At 48.2% G+C, this 17,639-nt stretch overlaps 1 protein-coding gene across 7 annotated transcripts in view; it reads right to left on the bottom strand.

The window, feature by feature from the left end:
* LOC140385490 (clavesin-1-like) overlaps positions 1 to 17,639 on the bottom strand; it is a 271,602-nt gene that overhangs the window by 69,963 nt on the left and 184,000 nt on the right. For 5 of the 7 annotated variants that reach the window (XM_072467702.1, XM_072467703.1, XM_072467705.1 and 2 more), the window contains one exon: positions 14,687 to 14,961. The exons of 1 other annotated variant lie outside the window; for it this stretch is intronic. In XM_072467702.1, the coding sequence (XP_072323803.1) occupies positions 14,844 to 14,961 (118 nt within the window). In that variant the 3' untranslated portion in view covers positions 14,687 to 14,843. Of the gene's footprint in view, positions 1 to 14,685; positions 14,962 to 17,639 lie in introns of those variants that run through there. One more of the 7 variants, XM_072467707.1, reaches the window with a different exon arrangement.

Below are 17,639 nucleotides of genomic sequence, written 5' to 3' on the forward strand. Positions count from 1 at the left end.
GGCAAACTTTGGCGAAATGTCCTTTTCTCCCGCAGCTGCTGCAGTTCGCGTTACGGGCCGGGCAGTGCTGCCGGGGGTGTTGGGACTGACCGCAGAAATAGCAGGGTAGCCCCCCATGGTGGGCGGGCGGCCGTGCGGCACAGGCCTGTCATAATATACACCAGTATATTATGGTGCAGACACACACACACACACTGATGGACATGCAGTGGGACCAATCAGCATACACAACACCGCAGCCAATCACCAGTGAGAGCACACGCACTATAAAGACAGGGGACAGGAGGGTTCCCGCTCATTCTAGTAGCAGCCAGCTCGGAGCACAGAGCTCACAGCCTGCAACACAGACATTCACCATGTGCTGAGTGCATCACCTGGTTAGGACTAGGCAAGGGTCAACAGTTAAAGCTGGTATTGCATTTACCCACAGTTCAAGTATGTTAATATAGTTAACCTTATAATAAAATAGAGTTGCACCACTTCAAGTGTGGTGACCTGTTTGTGATCCAGAACACCCAACACATCATGATACCAGGAGTGAACTGGTTCAGTCCAGATAGCCATACCTCAGCATACAGTGACAACTACCAATGATACCCAGGCAAGATGTTCAATATCCGGGTTCCGCAGCAGCTCCAGTGCCACGGCGATCTCCACGAAAACTGGCGGGCATTCCGGCAAAAGTTTGAAATCTTCCTGCTGGCCGCCGAACTAGAAGACCTGGCCGATCCTGAAAAAACAGCTTCTTCTCACCATCGCCGGTGCCAGAGCAGAAGAAATCTTTTAAAAATTTAAGTTCTCCAAGGGGCAAAACAGGAGCGACTTCCAGGCAGTCCTGAACAAATTTGGCAAATACTGTGAGGAAAACACACTCCAACCAGCAAGGAAAGGTAAGAGAAGCGCCAGTACCCACTTCGAAGCCGAAATCCCGGAGCAGAGAACGATTTTGGTCGGCGGCCATCTTTCTAAAGGGACTGCACTTGCACAGTTGCGTGACGCTGCGCAGGCGCAATCACGAAAACGGCCATCAGTAAAGGAACCGCGATCTGCGCATGTGCAAACGCCTCCTACGTGCTACGTCATGCGCGTCATGACATCAGAGGCCCCGGACCACGCCCATTTAAAGGGAAAACATCCCAAAGCAAAGAAAAAATATTTTAAAGCTGTAAAACCTCCCTTCACCTGGAATGACAGCATAATGCCTCAAATTGAACCAGGAAATGAAATAAACCTCCGAAGAACCTGCAACAAGCAGTTACCTACGCCCAAACCAAGTCCGATTCTGACTTCCCGCAGACCAGTGACACCGAGGACCCAAGAGAGCCTTTTCGAGACGCTGTTATAACAAAGAACAGGCTGTCCCCGAATCAAAACCACCAGCCGCTGTCGGTGCACAGCATTAATCCAGATGACGAGTGGTGTGCCACCCTGACGGTCAACCGATCTCAGATACGATTCCGCCTGGACACTGATTCTTCCGTTAATCTCCTAGCGTGGTCAGCCTTTCAGACCCTTGAGGTTAAACCAACCATTCTTCCGTCGACCTGCCAACTAGTGGACTACAATGGCAACGTCATTCCTGCTACAGGTTCATGCCAACTCGAAGTGACGGAAAACTCGCAAAAAGCCATCCTTCCCTTCGAGATCGTGGGCTCCTCGAAGGACTCTCTGCTAGGCGCGCAGGCGTGCAAACTCCTAAACTTCGTTCAACGAGTACACACTCTCTCTCCAGAGGACACGTCTGTCTTCCAGGATGCGGACTTCAGGGCGCAACTCAATGCCATCATCGACCAGCACCGCGTTGTTTTCGAAGGCATGGGCACGCTTCCATACACTTACAAAATCCTGCTCAAACAAGACGCCACGCCTGTGGTTCATGCACCTCGCAGACTCCCAGCACCCCTCAAGGACCGCCTCAAGCTGCAGCTGCAGGACCTCCAGGACCAAGGAGTGCTCTCCAGAGTGACGGAACCAACCGACTGGGTCAGTTCCATGGTATGCGTAAAGAAGCCTTCCGGCGAGCTCTGGATCTGCATTGACCCAAAGGATCTGAATCGCAACATAATGACGGAGCATTACCCTATCCCCAAGCGCGGGGAGATCATGTGCGAGATGGCTCGGGTCAACATCTTCACCAAATTTGACGCCTCGAAAGGATTCTGGCAAATTCAACTAGACCGGTCCAGCAGAAAGCTGTGTACCTTTAATACCCCGTTTGGCAGATACTGCTACAACAGGATGCCGTTTGGGATTATATCGGCATCAGAAGTATTCCACCGGATCATGGAGCAAATGATGGAGGGCATTGAGGGTGTGCGCGTCTATGTTGACGACATCATCATTTGGTCCACCACCCCGCAGGAACATATCAGTGGCCTCCAGCGCGTTTTCAAACGAATACGGGACCAAGGCCTTTGCCTCAAGAGAGCCAAATGTTCCTTCGGCCAGACGGAACTCAAGTTCCTAGGGGACCACATCTCCCGGTTGGGTGTGCGGCCGGATGCGGACAAGGTGGCAGCCAACACGGCCATGCAGAAGCCAGCGGATAAGAAGGCGGTCCTCCGATTTTTGGGCATGGTCAACTTCCTGGGGAAGTTCATCCCCAACCTCGCCTCCCGTACCACAGCTCTCCAGAACCTGGTCAGGAAGACGACAGACTTCCAATGGCTTCCCGCCCACGAGCGTGAATGGGAGGAGCTTAAGACCAAGCTTACCACGGCCCCGGTATTGGCATTTTTTGATCCCACGAAGGAAACAAAAATTTCAACGGATGCCAGCCAATCCGCCATTGGGGCGGTGCTCCTGCAACACGATGAGGCCTCATCATGGGCCTCCGCTGCATATGCGTCACGTGCCATGACCCCCACAGAACAGCGCTACGCGCAGATCGAAAAGGAATGCCTGGGCCTGTTGACTGTGGTCGACAAATTTCATGATTACGTGTACGCCCTCCCCCAATTCACTGTCGAGACCGACCATCGCCCGCTGGTCAACATTATACAAAAAGACCTGAGTGATATGACCCCTCGCCTCCAGCGCATTCTGCTTAAACTCCGGCGGTACGATTTCCAGCTCCTATACACCCCGGGCAAGGACCTGATCATAGCCGACGCTCTGTCCAGGGCAGTCAACACCCCGTGTGACCCAGAGGGGTTCGTCTGCCAGGTTAACGCTCATGTGGCCTTCACGGCCTCCAATCTGCTGGCCAAGGATGAACGCCTTATCCACATTCGCCGCGACACTGCGGCTGACCCCTACTACAGCGTGTCATGCGCCACATGACGGACGGGTGGCTCTAGGGCCAATGCCCGCAGTTCTGCAATATCAGAGACGATCTGGCAGTAGGTGATGGTGTCCTGCTGAAGCTGGACGGCATCGTGACCCCGCACAGCATGCGGCAGCTCGTTTTGGAACAGCTACACGAGGGTCATCTTGGCGTGGAGAAGTGCCGGCAGGGGGCCCGAGAGGCTGTGTACTGGCCCGGCATCAATGAGGACATCGCCAACACAGTGCTCAACTGCCCCACCTGTCAGCGGTTCCAGCCGGCCCAATCACGTGAGACCCTACAGCCCCATGAGTTGGTCACGTCCCCTTGGTCTATGGTAAGCGTTGACCAGTTCTATGCGCTCGGCAGGGACTATGTTCTGATTGTAGACTATTTTTCGAACTACCGTACGCCTGCACGACATCACATCATCGGCGGTCATCCGTGCCTGTAAGGAGACCTTTGCTCATCACGGCATCCCACTCACTGTGATGTCGGACAATGGCCCCTTCTTCGCGAGCCAGGAATGGTCCAACTTTGTGCATCTGACATCCAGTCCCCTGCACCCCCAATCCAATGGCAAAGCGGAAAAGGGCGTCCACATCGTCAAACGGCTCCTCTGCAAGGCTGCCGATGCAGGATCCGACTTCTACCTCGCCTTGCTGGCCTATCGTTCGGCCCCACTCTCCACGGGCCTGTCGCTAGCCCAGCTGCTCATGGGTCGCACCCTCAGGACCACGGTGCCGTCCATTCACGTCCCAGACCTCAACCACGTTCCGGTCCTTCAGCGGATGCAACAGTCTCGTGCACAACACAAGACGGCGCATGACGCTCGGGCGACTGATCTCTCTGCTCTGGCGCCGGATGACAACGTCCGCATCCATCTTCCAGACAGTGGCTAGTCTGCAACTGCTGTGGTTCTTCGGCAGGTGTCTCCCCGCTCGTTCCTGGTTCGTCTGCCAGATGGTTCCATTCGCCGTCGCAAACGGCATGCCCTTCGTCTCGTTCCACGCTCGCTACGTGATCCTCCACCGGTGCCATGCCCTCCTGTTGTCCCCAACCTGGACTACGTGGAGATTCCGAATACTCTGCATCCTCCTCACTCTGCAGTGGCCCAGCCCGTTCCTCAGCCGATGGCTCCTGACCCACCCTTGAGGCGGTCAACCAGAATTCGTCGCCCACCTCAGAGACTTGACTTATGAGTTTTACAATGTTGGACTCTTTGATCTGTTCTGTTATCCTGTTTCATCGTTCCAGTAGTTTGTATATAATGTTCATTTTGTTGTTGGTGTGACACCCTATTTCTCTGCACCAGGCACCTTCCCGTGTAAATAGATTAGCCTCATGTACATAGTCATGTAAATAACACGCACACACATAGTCAGGTACATTCACTACATGATATTTATTGTCACGCAGGCACATGTTCTTTATATAAAAGGGGGGATGTCATAATATACATCAGTATATTATGGTGCAGACACACACACACACACTGATGGACATGCAGTGGGACCAATCAGCATACACAACACCGCAGCCAATCACCAGTGAGAGCACACGCACTGCAAAGACAGGGGACAAGGGAGTTCCCGCTCATTCTAGTAGCAGCCATCTCGGAGCACAGAGCTCACAGCCTGCAACACAGACATTCACTATGTGCTGAGTGCATCACATGGTTAGGACTAGGCAAGGGCCAACAGTTAAAGCTGGTATTGCATTTACCCACAGTTCAAGAATGTTAATATAGTTAACCTTATAATAAAATAGAATTGCACCACTTCAAGTGTTGGTGCCCTGTTTGTGATCCAGAACACCCAAAACATCAAGGCCTGGGGTAGTCTTTGGTCAGGGGTCCACGAGGGGGTTGCGTGGTCAGCCGGGAACGCGTTAAGGCTCTGGAACGCTACTTCCAGAGAGGAGGCTAACTTTACCGTCTGATCCAGGTCCAGGGCCCCCTTTTCGAGTAGGCGCTGTCTCACGTAGTTGGACCGGACTCCCGCCACGTAGACGTCTTGGACGGCGAGTTCCATATGTTGAGTGGCCGTAACGGTCTGGTAGTTGCAGCTGCATGTGAGGGCTTTGAGGTCGCATAGGTAGTCTTCTAGCGATTCCCCGGGGCGCTGGCGGCGAGTGGTGAGGATGTGTCGCACGTAGGCCTCGTTCACGGGCCGTACATAGAGGCATTCAAGCATCGCGAGGGCATTTGCGTAAGAGGAGGCCTCGTCGAGTTGAACAGAGATTCGATGGCTCACCCGTGCGTGGAGGAGGCTCAGCTTCTGTTCGTCGTTGACGGAAGGCGTGGAGGAAGCTGCGAGATAGGCCTTGAAGCAGCGGAGCCAGTGCAAAAAACTTTCTTTCGCCTCCGCGGCCTGCGGATCGAGATCCAGTCGGTCAGGTTTGAGGGGCGATTCCATAGTTGCGTTTAAGTTGATTTAATTGATGCGACCATCAATTCCCTCGAAACAGGAGTAGAAGTAAACCGTGGCTTTAACCAACTTAGAACAGTGCCTGCCTGAGATTGATCCAACACTGAGAACCGCCTTCAGGTTGGCTGCTCTTTATACCTCCCTTCAAGGGGAGGAGCCATGGCGGAGCCCATCCAGTCCCCAACATGTTCCCCTATGGATAATGCCATACAATGGCCGATAGGAGGAGCTCACAAGGGCAACAGCATAGCACAGATACAGATACAAGTACAATGGTGGATTATTAGCATAATACATTCACCACAAGGCTTTCTCAGGATTTTATTTTAATTTAAGAGTCCCTTCCCAGCTTCTGAAATAGAATTACACTGAGGTTGCACTTTCATTGGCCTAGCTCTTATTTTGTTGAAATCATTAGTTAAGTGGACAATTTTTTCAGACAATATTAAAGGGGAGCTAAATAGGTGTAAGCCCTGCTGGAGAATTTGTGGGTGTGTTGTGCTTAGAAATTATCTTGTGCTTGTGTCTTCTCAATCCATTTGTCCTTTTCTTTTTGTGTGACTTTTTCTTCTACTTTCATCCTCAGCCTTTGGTTTGTCATTCTCAATAGAAAGATTTTGTTCCTAATTGTTTTTATTCTTGGAAGGCAATAGGAAAAGAGAAAAACAGTGCTATTTGGGTAAAGTATAGCAAGTGTTAGGAGAAGCTGATAAATGCCTTGTGAAAATAATCTCGGGTAGCCTTTCAAACAAGTCTGCAACAATGACCAGGGCTCCCAAGGGAAGGCAGAAAGTGCTCCAATAAAACTGGTAGTACTGGGTGCAATGGATAAAAGGTCAGAGACAAGAACTGCAAGGAGGATGAAAGAACAAACCAGAGGGACTAGAGCTGCTGGGGTTGGGGTAGAATGAAAAGAGAGCTGCAGAGTGAGTTGAGCAAAGTGATTTATTTTTACGAAAGATCAGTGAAGCCTCAGTGAATGTCATCAAACTTTAGAGATGAAAGAAATTATTGTTGTTTTAAATCTGAGATAGGTTTTTGGGCCCTGTTTTATAGTCTAATTGAGTCCTAATGTAATTAAATCTGCTTTATCATAGTAATATTTCAAGTATCAAGAGCCAATTATCTGATTGCGATGTATAAATGTTGGAGAGATTGAAATCAAGTTAAAACTTGATCAATATTCAGGCAACTAAATAGAAAAGCAATTTTTGGTACATTTGTATTACAGTAATGTTGTACAGTTCTAAAATGTACCGAAGCTCCAGTGCTGTGGAATCCATTCCATTGACATTGGATGATGAATTCCACAGTTCGAACAGAACCACAAAAACTGTTCATGGGTGGTTACTTTACAATCTCCAATAAATAGAAATGAAAAATTCCCATGATTACTTTAGCAAAAACCAACATGTAGTTCTTGTGTTTTTGTCAGTGCTGTGCATTCTACATCCTCAAAAAAAAACCTTTGACCACACTGACCTTACAATTACCATCCCATCCCCAAACTCCCTTTCCTCACCAACATCCTTGGACATGCTATTGCCTCCCAACTCCATTCCTATGTTCCCTGGAATTAATGTTTGAATCCCCCCAATTAAGCTTCTGCCTCTGCCACGGTTCTAAAACTATTCCTTACTTCCCCTTCTCTTCCTCCTTTTTTTTTTTTTATAAATATTTTATTGAAAATTTTTGGTCAACCAACACAGTACATTGTGCATCCTTTACACAATATTATAACAACACAAATAACAATGACCTCTTCTCTTCCTCCTTGACTTGCCTGTAGCTTTTGACATGGACGTGGTTGACCGCACCATCCTCACCCAATGCTTCTCCCCTGTCAGCCAGAGGGAGGCTCTGCTCACCTGTTTCCATTTTTATTTATCTAATCGTCATCAAAGAATCACTTCCAATGCTTTCTCTTCCTGCTCCCGCACTATTATCTCTGGTGTCTTTCAAGAATCTATCCCTGGCACCCTCCTATTTCTCATTTACCTCTTGCCTTTCAGCAACATTATCTGAAAGCAGTGTTAGTTTTCACATTAAATATGACTGAAGGCATTGTATGTTGGTCCCTGCTACAAACTTCGTTCACTAGCTATCAGTTCCATCCCTCTCCCCGGCAACAGTCTGAGATTAAACTCATCTGTTTGCAATCTTAGTTTCATATTTAACTCCCAGCATCATAATGGCACCATCACTAAGATCACCTTTTCCACCTCGGTAACATGGCCCGATTTTGCTTCTGTCTCTGCTCATCTGCTACTGAAAACTTCATTCATGCCTTCATTACCTCTATATTTGACTATTCCAAAGGACCCCAGGTCAGTCTCCCACATTGTACTCGACATAAACTTGAGGTCATCAAAAACTCTGCAGTCAATGTTTTAACTCGCACCAAGTCCCTATTATGCCTGTATTTGCTGACCTACACTAGCTCCCCGTCAAGCAAGCTCTTGATTTTAAAATTCTCATCTTGATTTTCAAATTCTTCCATGGTCTCATTCCTCCCTATCTTTGTAATCTCCTCCAGAACACCCTGTGTGAAACCTAGACTTGTCTAATTCTGGTCTCTTGCCATCCATATTTTAATCGGTCCACCATTGGTGGCCGGGCCTTCAGTTGCCTGGGACATAAGCTCTGGAATTCCCTCCTTACAGCTCTCTGTTTCTCTACCTCACTCTCCTCATCTAAGACACTCTTTAAAATCTACCTCACTGACCAAGCTTTGGTGATCTTCCTTAATATCTCCTCATGTGAGTTGGTATAACATTTTTCCTCAGAATGAACCTGCGAAACTCCTTGGCACATTTTTTTACATTAAAGACGCCAACTAAATGTAAGTTCTGATATATGTAAAAAAGTGGAAAGCTAAATTATTGTTCTGTAATGTCACCATAGTCCAAGATGACCATAGACTGCTTTCCCTTTGAGGAGAAGAGCTGATTAGTGGTGATTTAACCTGAGGATTACCACACCTCAGGGGAGGGGCAAGGTTGAGAAGGCAGAGCCTTCATGAATAACCTCAGCCGGTACTGATTTGCTGAGTGCTAAACTTTCCATTGACCAGAATTTTAGAATGGAAGTAAAGCCATTGGGAGTTATTTGCATTGTTGTTGAGCCTGTTTCCATCTAGGGATGGTGTTCTGCTGTTTCTCCAAAAACAGTAGAGGCGCCTCATTTCTAGCTGATAGCAGCATACAAAGTAAGCACAAAATTATACACTACAGAAAATCAAGTTAGTCAGTAAAGCTGCAAAGGAGGATGACTTTCCAGAGTTATTTTTCAAATTTTGGTCTGTGCTTGTGACTGCAAACATCAGAGATTTCTAAAATGCCGATGAAAGATCACAAAGCTCCTGGATACGTTTCCATGACGTGAAACTGTCTAATGCCATTTCCGTGCTGTTTTTGAGGGCACCATATTACAGAAAAATAACTCATTGAAGTTCCTGCCGAGCTTTTGCTCAGCAGTCGGGAAACAAAATAGTTCCCTTTATCATCTCAACTTTGTTTGGATATATTCTGGTGGTGTAATCGCATGAGATGTCCTCCTGCTGCCAACCTTTCCACCTCCACACTTCTGCCTTTGATCAATCTATCCATCCACATGACTGTGGGCTAAATTCTCCGCCGCCCGTAGCAGAACACCTAATGCGGAGGAGAATTGAGCGTCCGGGAAAAATCTGGATTGGTGCCCATCACAATGTTGCCCCCTCGCTGGATGTGTAAGTCTAAGTGCTGAAACCACAACATTTACAACTGTCAACCACATCAAAGAGTTAAGTGCAGTCCAATCACCCGCTTTCATGCTTGAGTAATTTTGAATGTTGAGCTGGAAATTGACAGCACTTAACTCTCTCAGATGTGGTTGATGTTTGTAAACATTGTGGTTTCAGCACTTAGACTTACTCATCTATGAAGAGGATAAATGAAACAAGGCAGAAACTGGTTTGTGGAAGCTGTCAATCACAGCCCACGATCAGAAATGAATGAATGGCTTGAAGCTAATGGATCTGAGCGGTTTAAACACCGGACACAGCTGTTCTCATTCCAGGAATGAACACGTGGTGCTTCCAAGTAAGCTTGACAATTGTAATTTTTTTATCACCCCTCTCTGGACTGCTCTTTAGCTTCCAGACAAGGGTCTCTTTTCTGCGGCTCCCTCTAGTTAGGTGGCCCCTTGGGGGATCCCTCTAATTAGGGGGTCCCAGTGGGAGGTCGCCCTATTTAGGGGGTCCTGGAAGGGGAGGGGACATGCTGGATCACTCCCGACTTGGGGAAGGGGGGCACCCAGAAATCCACGGGTGGGGGTCTGCTTTGTGATGTTTGGGTGAGTGCGGTGATGGAGGGCCGATTTATGGTGTGGATGGGTGGATGGTGGCTGGCATCGGGACTTCACTATTGGGTTGCCTGCTCAAAATGGCGGGCTTCCCTCGGGAATCCCTCGTATTCCTCGCCATGAATAAATTTGCATGATGAGGGAAACTAAATTGTTCAGTGGTTCGAGCTCCCACTGGGACTAATTCACAGGCAATTCAGCTTTGGCGGGAGAACACAGGGCGGGATTCTCAATTCCCCGACACCGATTTCGTTATCGGTGATTGGGTGGAGAATCCCCTTTTACGATGAAATCGGGGGCGGCGCCTGTTTTTGCAAGCTCCGCCCCCTCCAAAATGGCATCATTGAGGAGCTTGCCGCATGCCATTGGGACGGCCTCGGGACGTCACCTCAAGGCCCTCCTCCAATGCTCTGCCCTATATGGGCCGGGTTCCCGACCGCACGGTTGACTCATGGGGCGTCATTCTCCGACCCCCCGCCGGGTCGGAGAGTGGCCGTTGGCCGCCGTGAATCCCGCCCCCGCCGAAGTCTCCGGTACCGGAGATTGGGCGGGGGCGGGAATCGGGCCTCGCCGGTTGGCGGGACCCCCCGTTCAATTCTCCGGCCCAGATGGGCCGAAGTCCCGCCCAGAAATTGCCTGTCCCGCCGGCGTAAATCAAACCTGGTATTTACCGGCGGGACCAGGCGGCGTGGGCGGGCACCGGGGTCCTGGGGGGGGCGCGGGGCGATCTGACCCCGGGGGGTGCCCCCACGGAGCCCTGGCCCGCGATCGGGGCCCACCGATCCGCGGGCGGGCCTGTGCCGTGGGGGCACTCTTTCCCTTCCGCCTCCGCTACGGCCTCCACCATGGCGGAGGCGGAAGAGACTCTCCCCACTGCGCATGCGCAGGAAACTTTCAGCGGCCGCTGACGCTCCCGCGCATGCTCCGGGAAACTGTCAGCAGCCGCTGACGCTCCCGCGCATGCGCCGCATTTCCGGGCCAGCTGGCGGGGCAACAAACGCCATTTCCGCCAGCTGGCGGGGCGGAAATCCCTCCGGCGTCAGCCTAGCCCCTCAATGTTGGGGCTAGGCCGCCAAAGATGCGGAGCATTCCGCACCTTTGGGCTGGCGCGATGCCCGTCTGATTGGCGCCATCTTTGGCGCCAGTCGGCGGACATCGCGCCGTTGGGGGAGAATTTCGCCCATGGTCTCAGCAGTTGGGAACCCGTCATTGGTGGCTGTGTCCAGCGCCGCCATAGTTGGGCGGTGGCCATGCTGCTGGCCGGGGGGCTTCAGCGAGGGCTGGGGGGACTGGTGAGGAGTGGCCAGGGGGTGTCCAGAGGTGCACTATCTGGCAAGTCGGGTCCGCACACGGTCGGCGCCATGCTGTACGGCACGACTGCTGCAGGTGGTCGCCATGCGCATGCGCGGCTACAGATCCGGCAATTGTCCGGCTATTTTTGTCGAGGAGGCCAGGCGCTTTGACATAAAACGCCACGGATCCTCCGGACATAGCCTGGAAATTGGTGAATCCAGCCCTCAGTCTCCCGAACAGTCACCTGTGTCCCCACCCCCACCACTATTGCAATTAGAAAGTGAAAATAGAATCTTCATTCCCTGATTGGATGATTGCCACTCAAAGAGCTACTTTTCCCCTATTATCTGATATTTTTATAAATAATAAGCAAAGGTGTTCAAAGATAATTGAAAAGAATATTTTAATGCTGTAATGATTCTTTTTTTTCCAGATCGCTTGCAGCAGTGTCCTAGAGTTTAGTTTTTAATTCTTGGATACTCCAGGGAAATCCATGTGGATTGACAAATATTCCTAATTCATATGTATGTATATTAAAATGTTACTCGAATTAATTAAGTGGTAGGAAGAACATAGGAACAAGAGTAGGCCATCAGGCCCTTTGAGCCTGATCCACCATTCAATACGATCATGTCTGATCTCGTTGCAGTCTCAGCTCCACTTTCCTGTCTGCACCCTCTCATAACAAAAAAAAGACCCATTTAACTCTACTCTCTGCTTTCTGTTAGCCAACCAACTCTTTATGCATGCTAATATGTTACCCCTTATGCCGTTTGCTCTTAGCTTTTCTAGTAACCTTTGATGTGGCACCTTAGCAAATGCCTTTTGCAAATCCAAACACACCTCGGGGGGGGTTTTCCATCCTGCCGTGCCAAATTTCTGGTTCAGCACGCCGTCGTAATTCTCCGTTTCGCTGGCTGGTCAATGGGGTTTCGCACTGTGGGGCAGCTCCACGCCGTCGGAAAACCTCTAGGCTGGCGGCAAAATGGAGAATCCCAATGGCGGAGAATTCCGCCCTACATCTACCGGTTCTCCTTTATTCACTTTGAATGTTGCTTCGTCAAAAAATTCTAACAGATTAGTTAAACACAATTTCCCTTTGACAAAGCCAATTTGGCACTGTTTGATCAAAATATGATTATCTAAGAATCCTGCTTAAAATTCTAAATTTTTTTATAATGGAGTCCAGCACTTTCTCTGTGGCAGATGTTAGGCTAGTAAATAAACCATTATCAAGAACTCAATTGCAGAAAACAATTCAAATGTGCTCCTAACTTCCACATTTCTTTATCCTAAACCTTCTCTCAACTGTTTTCCCAATCTCTGCACTGCTTCACTATAATAATTATATTATTGCATGCTCATGTTCATCTCAAGAATATGTAACAGATGGGGATGGAATTTTCTTTCAAATTTAAATGGCAAAATCATTTTAGATGACAGATCTTCAAAAAGGAAAATGAATGAACTGAACTAGATTCGATAAAGTAAAGTTGACATAGTCCCAGATGACCATATGCTGCTTTCCCCTTTGGCGGCGGAGAGCTAACTGGTGGTGATTTAACCTGAAGAGGTGAGGGGCAAGGTTGAGAAGGCAGTGCAGGAATTGAACCCTGTTGGCCTTGCTCTGCACCACGAGTCAGCTGTCCAGCCAACTGAGCTAAACCAACCCACAAAATCTTCACTCCCTGACTGGGAATCAATCCCAGGTGAAAGCACCAAATTCTAACCACTGGACCAACAGGGAAACTGCTTCCTGAATCAGGTTCCATAATTACTCAGCTAGAGTAAATGTGTTTGGCATATGTATTGTTTTATTTTATAGTGATGCTGAGCCATAAAATTTGTCTTTCCACTGTTCGTGACTGGTCCAAATAATATTTTGTAAAGTAGTGCAATAAATTACTTCTCAGGTTTGGCATTACCCTGCATTAGATTTTGGTGAAGTAAACTCTATTCGGTGGTTGTTCCATTTAAGTAAAAGATAAAAGGTGATTGCTGTACGTTGGACCTAAAGAAAACAATTAAGAAAATTCAGCGGAGACAAGAGTCACAGATACATAATTGCACAATGTGCAGTGAGTTGGTGTTTCAGGGTACTGTGTTGTTCACTACTGATGCACTTGATAGAGGCTTCCAAAGGAATGTTCACAATTTGCAATTATAATATTACAATTATATTTGAAATGAAAATCACTTTTTGTCACAAGTAGGCTTCAAATGAAGTTACTGTGAAAAGCCCCTAGTCACCACAGTCCAGCACCTGTTCAGGGAGGCTGGTACGGGAATTGAACCGTGCTGCTGGCCTGCCTTGGTCTGCTTTCAAAGCCAACGATTTAGCCCTGTGCTAAACCAACCCCTAGACAAAAAGCTTTGATCATTAATGAGAAAAAATGCACTCTGGACAAATTAAAGTAAGAGATTCATGGGCCGTTACGTAGCCTGGTCATATTTATCTCAATTATTATCTGAAATTGAGAAAAAGAGGAGCATTTTGTAACTAAAAACTCCGATAAATGTTACTGGCATGTCTGAGAACAGAGGTGCTAGCGCAGTGTTTCTAACTTAATTGGCAGTCACTTGTATAGAGAAGCTGGATTAATGTACTTGTGGTCGACTGCACATGCATTATGCCTGCAGAGTAAATGGATCAAATCTGATGCACTTTTAAAAGAATAATTAGCAGAGCACCCTTGGATTTAACTTGCACTGATTTGCAAAGCATCTCTCAGTTCCTTTGTCTTTATCCTGGAATTACCTCTGGAGGAACAGCTTGTATGGGAGGGATTTTGACCTTTATTTCTTTCTGTGCTCATTTTTACTAATCCATTTTAACCTTTCAGATTAATTGAAGTATAAAACATTTGCTATAATTTGGTCAGGCAGTGAGGTGCAGGTGGAATAAGTAGCAAGTGGCAATGCGCAGTTAAAAAAGGATCATTCATTATGTAGGAAATCTGTATTATTTATTGATGTTGATAGACGGCAGGCCGCATGGGGTGACAGATTAGTATACACCAGCAAAAGAACATTAACCCTTTGAGGATAAGGCAAGGGTAAGATCAAAATGGTTTCTGTGAGTAAGCATAAATGATTTGGCCAGCAAGATGCTGAAACCTCATAAATTAAGTTCATACTTGACATCAAAGAGCTGAGTTATAAGATAAGAATTACCTAACAGAAGATGAAAGCAAGCGAATGCCTCATAGCAGAAAGTAAGAGATAACAATATAGCAATATAAATTTCCCGTACCAGCCTCCCCGAACAGGCGCCGGAATGTGGCGACTAGGGGCTTTTCACAGTAACTTCATTTGAAGCCTACTTGTGACAATAAGCGATTTTCATTTTCATTTCATTTCAATTTGGATCATTACTTCAAGCTGAGCTATGAAAGGGCAACGAAGAACCAACTCGGAGAAAAACAGATTTGGGACCAATATTATGCTCTTGATTAAAAAGCAAGATCAATACAAGGAATGAACTTCAGAGTTAACCAGAGAGGCAACAATTGTTAAGGTTCCTTTAAGAACAGCAGAATATAGCAGATGGAGGTCTGTAGTTTTCTTTCTGGATGAGTTGAAAGGCTTTCCTCATTGGTTTCAAGCTGGTGATATCTTCTGGTACTGCATCTGGACGCAAAATAGCCCTGCTTCAATGAAAAGCAGCCTAACCAATATTTATCCCTCAATAAATATCACAAAAGCATATTATCTGGTCATTATCACATGGCTGTTTGTGGGAGTTTGCTGAGTGTAAATTGGCTGCCACATTTCCTATGTTACAAAAGTGGCCACAGTTCAAAACTACTTCCTTAGCTGCAAAGGGTTTTGAGACTTGAAACCCGCTATATAATTGCAAGTCTTTCTTTGTTATTTTACTCTTATCGCCGGTAATAGTTTCCTTGCCTGCAGTGTGATAAAAAGATAAACTACTGCCTCAATAAGAGATGCAGTGTCTTCAGGAGAGCAGACATGCGGATGGATAAAATTGGTGAATAAAAATAAATAAATCACTATTTCTGAAAATCTGAAAAAACAAAAAGGAAAAATTAAATGTATGCAAGTAGGGTCAGTCAGCACATGAAAGAAAAAAGACAAGTTGCAGTTTCACGTGAAACTCGACAACACATTTCCCTTTCAAACGATTACTAACCTGACTTGATCTCCAACAATTTCAGAATAGATATTTATGGTGGTCTAGCTGGTGCACAGGGGAATGGAGTTGGAGAGATGGAAATTTGTGCTTTAATGAGTTCAAAGAGTGCACCATCCATTGTAATAGGCAGCTTCTGTACTACCCTATTGGATATGGCACCTTAAATCTTACTCCTTTGTTGCTTTATCTGCCAATCAAGCAATGATTTTTTTCTCTCATGCAATTGATGTATGGGATGCCCTTTAACTGAACCATGGATAATCACTTGGAAATGGAAATAATTACTGATGGTAACCAAGGGATTATTCATGGTTGTTAGAAGGAATTTCAGCAGCAATCACACTGGGTGGAAAAGAGAGAAATCAACACCAATCTACTACTTAGCCACATCAGAGAGCAGTAGCATTTATAATAGTTCTTTATATTCTGCGAGTCCTGTAATGTTAAAAAAAACCATTTTTTAGAAGTTAACAATTACATTTGGGTTCATATTATCAACACTCTGTGCTTTAAATATTCATTCCCATTTTTCTTCCCTTTCTTTACTAGGCACTGACTTTGTAGGGTATCATTTCATAAGTCTCAGATTTTCTCTTACCTGCTCACGTGGTCATTCTAGAGTCGTGAGTCGAAGCATCTGTTTCAGCAAGCATATTAACTTAAGAGGGAGGACATCAGAACCAAACTTAATCGCACGTGCACACACACACATGGGCAGCTTAAAACTGAGGGAAGCTTTACGTTGAATATCAATATAGAACCTAGAGTATAATATGGTGCATTCAAAGCTTCATGCTTCAAATACATTTGTGCTTATATGTTCATTCCTAATGAAGCAGACCATAGTTTGAAACATCAGGGGCAGGATTCTCTGTTTCTGGTGTTGACGCCGACGCAGAATTTGTGGAGTTCCACGACAGCAAAACTGCCGCCGCACCTGGACCAACTCTGCTACTGTAGTGGGGCTAGCACCAGCGCCACATGGAACACAATCGACTCTAATGAGAAATGATGCGAGATTCGCTGGTTTTGCGATTGACACTCGGGAGGCTGACAAGCTGCAGCCGCATATACACCCTTCACTCCCCACACACATCATCCCAGCTGACAAGATGGCAGCAAGACGCGCGGCCCCAAGTTTTGCAGACGCTGTGCTCGAGACCTTCCTGGATGCTGTGGAGGAGAGAAGGACGACCCTGTACCCCGGCCCGAGAAGGAGGCTGCCAGCTGCCACAGTTTACCATGCCTCGGCGCAGATGGCAGAGGTGGTCATCATCGTGGGCAATGTGGTCCGGCCTGGCTAGCCGTGCCGCAAAAAACTACACGACCTCTTCAGGGCTGCCAGGGTGAGTAGGCAACACTGTGCCCCTGGCACTAACCCCCTTCTCACACACCCGTAACCCTACCCCACCCCCCCTCACCCACTCGGAGGCTGAGCGAACCCCCATCCTGCACCACATGTTGGCACCCATACCGGCCGCCATGGCCGGGTGTCCTGGCCACTGAGGCCACCAGCTACCGATCCACTGGGCTGCATGTGTCGGACTGTCTAACACTATCGTTTTCTGTTCCCCTTCCCCCAGGAGAAGGCCGTGCACAACCACTGGGAGCGGGAGAAGACAGGAGAGGGACTATTGGACCTGCGGCCCCTCACTGTGGCTGAGCAGAGGGCCCTGGATGTGGCCGGCGGCCCAGAGGAAAGGGAAGTTGCCGAGGTGGAGTTCGGCCATCGCCAAGGAAGCGAGACCCCGCTGCATTGCGGTTCCCCGTGACATGTGTGTCAACACCCACAAGAACATTCTCACCCCCACATCACCCTCACTCGCACACCACCCCTACACCACGCTCACCCCTACCCACAGTCCCACTCAACCACACCCCATCCCCACCCACATGCTCACATCCACTCCTCCCCCTCCTCCCCCCTCCTGTCCCGCCCCGGCCCGCGGTCTAATCATGCGTCTTGTTTTGTGTCTTACAGGACCTGCTGGTGATGGGGAGGGTCTGTCTGGTGCCCCCCCCCGCCCCCAGCCAGAGCAACAGCCAGAGCCCCTCCGTGAGCCACGCAGAGATGGGAGCAGCTCGGACATCAGCCCTCCGCCCGAACCTCAGGTGACCCTGGAGCTCGAGTAGGAGGATGACAGTGATTTCC

The sequence above is a fragment of the Scyliorhinus torazame genome, chromosome 11 (assembly GCF_047496885.1).
Source record: "Scyliorhinus torazame isolate Kashiwa2021f chromosome 11, sScyTor2.1, whole genome shotgun sequence".
NCBI classification, from domain to species: domain Eukaryota; kingdom Metazoa; phylum Chordata; class Chondrichthyes; order Carcharhiniformes; family Scyliorhinidae; genus Scyliorhinus; species Scyliorhinus torazame.